Consider the following 4,246-nt stretch of genomic DNA (forward strand, 5'->3'; position numbering starts at 1 on the left):
CTCTCTCTCTCTCTCTCTCTCTCTCTCTCTCTCTCCCTCTCTCTCTCCTCTGTCTGTCTCTCTCCATCTCCTCTCTCTGTCTCTCTCCCTCCATCTCCTCTCTCTGTCTCTCTCCTCTCTGTCTCTCTCTCTGTTTCTCTCTCCATCTCCTCTCCCTCTCTTCCTTCCCTCCTTCTCCCTCCCTCCCCTTCCTTATCCTCTTATCTCTGTGTCTTTGTCTCCACCTCCCCCCCCAAAAAATCTCAGAGATAGGCCCTCAGACACTTGACACCCACCCTCACAGGAATCTACACCTTCATAGACTATGTTATGCACACTCCCTCAGCCACTCATATACTGAGATGTACACATACAACCATAGAAATGCATACACACACAGATACAGACAGACACAGACACACTCACTCACTCACTCAGGCACAGGTGCCACATATTCAGTCAATCCATCAGAGGCCCACCTGAGCACCCTCCCCCTGTTCCGGTCCCGCCCAGAGCACCCTGGGCCTAGGGGTGCCCTAGAGCTTCAGCTGATATTATCACACTGGGACTCCAGCCCAGGCACAAAGGGGCCAGTGTGGAGCTGTGGCAGCTGAAGCCAGAGTCAGAGCCTGGCGGCTAGCCTCTGGCCCTCTGCCTGGCTGCCCGCCCATTCCGGATCCGGGGGTGGGGTGCCACCCTACAGACTGGGTTCCAGCCTCTTTGTTTTGTCCCAAAGCTGGGGTTTCTGGGCCAGGCCAAGCCCTGCCCTTCAGACTCCTGCCACCACTGGAAATCTCGGCTGTCTAAGGACTGAAGCTTCCAGGCCCAGATTTCCCTGGCCCCAGCTACTCCAAACAGTTGAGCCTTCCCTGCTTGTTTAGGCAGGTGCCTACAGGGCTGGGGAGGGAGTTAAGAGTCTGCCGGCTGGCCCCCTGCCTGGCCCCTCAGGAGCCACACATCTGCTCACCCCTGGCTTGGAGCTCAGAGGGCCTGGGAGAGAAGCCTGACCCTGACCCCTTGCTTCCAACCCTCAAGCACAGAAATGCTAGCATCCCTGGCCGTATATATCTACGCAGTTCCTCCTAACATCTCTGTTCCCACCTCCACCCAGGGAGAGTAGAATCAGAAAGGAGGATATAGCAGACTCCTCTAAGATTTTCTTCCTAGTGAAATTTCTTAGGACACCCCCTGAGAAGGAGTAGCATCAGAGGCCAGCACCCAAGGCAGACACAGAGCCATACAACAGAAGAAGCCCAAAGCCACAGGACCATAGACTTACAGACAGGCTCAGAGAGCTCAGAGGCCATCTCATACAAGGCCCCATTTTACAGATGGAAGAACTGAGGCTCAGAGAGTCAAGGTGACTTCTAGATCATACAGGCAGCCATGGCAGAGGCAGGCTTGGAGCCCAAGGCCTCTGACTAAATTCAGCATTTTTTTTCTCTTACTATGCTGAGGTACAATGACTACCTTGAAGTTGGGGATCTTCCCCCTATGATCTTTACAACCATGCACAAATCAGTAACTTTTCTGGGCCTCAGTTTCCCTGTAAAATTCATAAGGCGAAGGAAGTTGGATTGACTGAGCTAAAGTCCCTCCCCACTCTGTACAGAAGCTTCATGCCTTTGCCAGTGGTGATGGCAGCTGGGACTTCAGAGACTATCCTGTCTGGCTCTCATCTACCCAAGAATCCTCTCAACAATGTCCCCAGGAAGTAGCCTTTGTTGAAGGGTTGTAACGATGGGGAACTTACTACCTCCCAAGGCAGGCCAGGCCACTTTTGGCTAGTTCAAAAAGCAAGTTTTTCCTTACATGGAGCCAAAATCTGCCTCCCTGAAACTACAGTTCCCCCCTCCCCCATTACCCAGATATGCCCTCTGGAGCCAAGCAGAGCAAGGCTAATTGTTCTTCCACATGAAACAACCCTTCAGATGCTCAAAGGCAGTGATTATGCTCCCCTACATACACACCCTTCCCTTCTCTCCACCCCAAGTCTTCTTTCCAGGCTTTGCATCATCCTTCCCTAGCCTCTGTACACTGTAGTTTATGGATGTCCTTCCTGAAACCTTCCTCATTCTGAACACCAGGCCAAGACTACATTCACTTTTTGATTCTTTCTGTCCTTTCCTTCTGCTTTCCCAACCTGAAACTCCAGTCCCATTTATTTTTTCCTCCCAGTCTGATTTGACAGTTTAGAGGCAGGAGGCATATAGGCAGAGGTGTGTGTGTGTGTGTGTGTGTGTGTGTGTGTGTGTGTATGTGGTGGGGAGGGGAAGATGGGGTGTAGAGATTAGAAAAAGGACTAAGGCAGAAGGAATAGAGCTGTTATGGGATTCCTACCAGATGGGGACCTTGGAAGGACACAGTCCCCTCCTGGTTCTGGGGCAGAAGAAACCACTAAGGACCAACTTGTCTGGAACATTCAGATGAGGCCTATTGGACCTGGGAACTGAGGAGCAGCATGTGGGTCCACATTTTAAACTCCAGGTGCCTGTCCCCAAACACCCTGGTCCTCGGGAGGAAATATAGCCAGTTTCCCACAGACTGACTAGTCTGGAGTGTATTTCTTGTTGGAGATCATAAGATTAAAGCTGGAAAGGCCCTGCGATGACTCAGCTCAAGCCCCTCATTTCCCACAGGTGTGATCAGAGCCCCTAGGAAGTTCAGTGACTTTCCACAGGAGCAGAACTAGGTTTTGAACCTAGATACTCTGACTCTGAGTTCAAAGCTTTCGACCTTTCCCCCTCAGACTCAGAATAGGGTCTAATAAAGGAATGATTCTTCCTTCCAGAGAGAGACAGCCAGGAAAGGGGGAAAAAAGGAGAGATTGGGAGGTTTTAGGGTAAGCCTTGACTCTGTTGGTCCAATAGCAGAGCTGTGGTATCAGATGCAGAGGGCCACGTGAGTTGGGGCCCTAAGGCCTCCCATGATGAGGGAGCCCAGCCATCCTTGTTCTAAACACATCTCATTTCTGGGGTCTTCGGGGCCCTCCCCCAGGCCTTCCACTACTCTGTCTGCAAGAGGATTTCTCTACCATTCCCATACCCAGGGTCAGAGCCTATCCCAACACTTAGGCTGGGCCTGTGCCACGAGGACCCAGGCACTCTCAGGAGCTGTCAGAGAGCCAAGGATGGGGTGGGGCCAAGTGTCCCACTGAGCCAAAGGAGAGAGGACAAGGACACAGTGCCCACACCCCCACCTCCTAAGCCAGAAGTTGCTCCTCCACCCCCATCCCGTCTTGGCCTAGCTTTCTGTTCCTCTCTCTGCCCCTTGCTCTCTCTCCCCTGCCTCTGTCTCTGACACCAGCTGCATCCCACTCTCCCAGTCTGAGCCCAGTCTCTTGCTTCCTACTGTCTCTCCATCCCCATCACTTTTTTCTTTATTAGTTTCTCTCTGAGGCTCTCCGTTTCAGCCTCTTTCTAGGTCTCCATCTCTTTGCACTGGCCTCTGTTTGTTTCTTTCCGTCCCACCTGGAGACCTCTCCTGCTCTGTTTTCATCTCTGCCTCTCTGTCTTTGGAGTCCCAGGGCTGTGTATCGTGGCCTTGGTCTCAAGTTTGCCATCTGTCTCTCCCTCTCCGAGTTTCTGTCTGCGTCTACACCTGTCTGTGTCCCTCTGTCGGTCTTTACCCCTTCCTCAGGCTTAGTATGTGGGTCTAGGCACTTGTCTAGTTGGCAGGTCCCAAAGATTCCTCCCCCTGGGATCCCCTCCCTCCATCCCTGGGGAAGTCCCCAAGGTGGGGCACAACTGCTCACCAGAGAGGGTGGGCCACGGTGAAGCGACGCTGCAGTCTGATGCTCTGATTTACCAGCAGTTTTCTGAAGAGCCCGGGGGAGCTGCGCGGGGAAGCCCGGGGAGACCCGACTGGTGAGCCAGGGCCCGGGGGGCTGCGCTGCCCACCCAGCATGGCTGGCCGGCCCCCTGAAGGCTCCCAGACTGCTGCCTCTGGGCTCCCTCTGAGTGTAGATCTCTGTCTCGGGGTGTCTCTGGCTGAGTGTATCTCTCTCCGTCTCTGTCTCTCTTTCTCTTCCCCGCCCCCCCCCCCTCAGTGTGTCACTCGGTGTATCTGTGTCCCTCTCTCCGACTTGGGTCTTTTTCTCCGCCCGTCGCCGGGGCGGGGCTTCCGGGGGGGTCCCGGGACTTCGAGCCGGGGGTCAGGCCGGCTGCTGGGGCAGCCGGAAGAACAGAAACACAGAGTCCAGCGCCCTGGACCCCCCACCTCGAAGCTCACTCCCCCAAAGTCTCTTCTTCCCGCCCGGTCCGCAGCT

At 54.3% G+C, this 4,246-nt stretch overlaps 1 protein-coding gene across 1 annotated transcript in view; it reads right to left on the reverse strand.

Moving 5' to 3' along the window:
• The window catches only part of PDE4C (phosphodiesterase 4C), a 34,712-nt gene extending 30,812 nt beyond the window's left edge, over nucleotides 1-3,900 (reverse strand). The window contains exon 1 of the mRNA XM_069064624.1: nucleotides 3,734-3,900. Coding sequence (XP_068920725.1) covers nucleotides 3,734-3,885 — 152 coding nt within the window. The 5' untranslated portion in view covers nucleotides 3,886-3,900. The remainder of the gene's footprint in view (nucleotides 1-3,733) is intronic.
• Between the last annotated feature and the right edge of the window lie 346 nt (nucleotides 3,901-4,246).

Source organism: Petaurus breviceps, unplaced genomic scaffold (assembly GCF_028583685.1).
Source record: "Petaurus breviceps papuanus isolate PSGF00001 unplaced genomic scaffold, PetGlider_PUasm1.0 108, whole genome shotgun sequence".
NCBI classification, from domain to species: domain Eukaryota; kingdom Metazoa; phylum Chordata; class Mammalia; order Diprotodontia; family Petauridae; genus Petaurus; species Petaurus breviceps.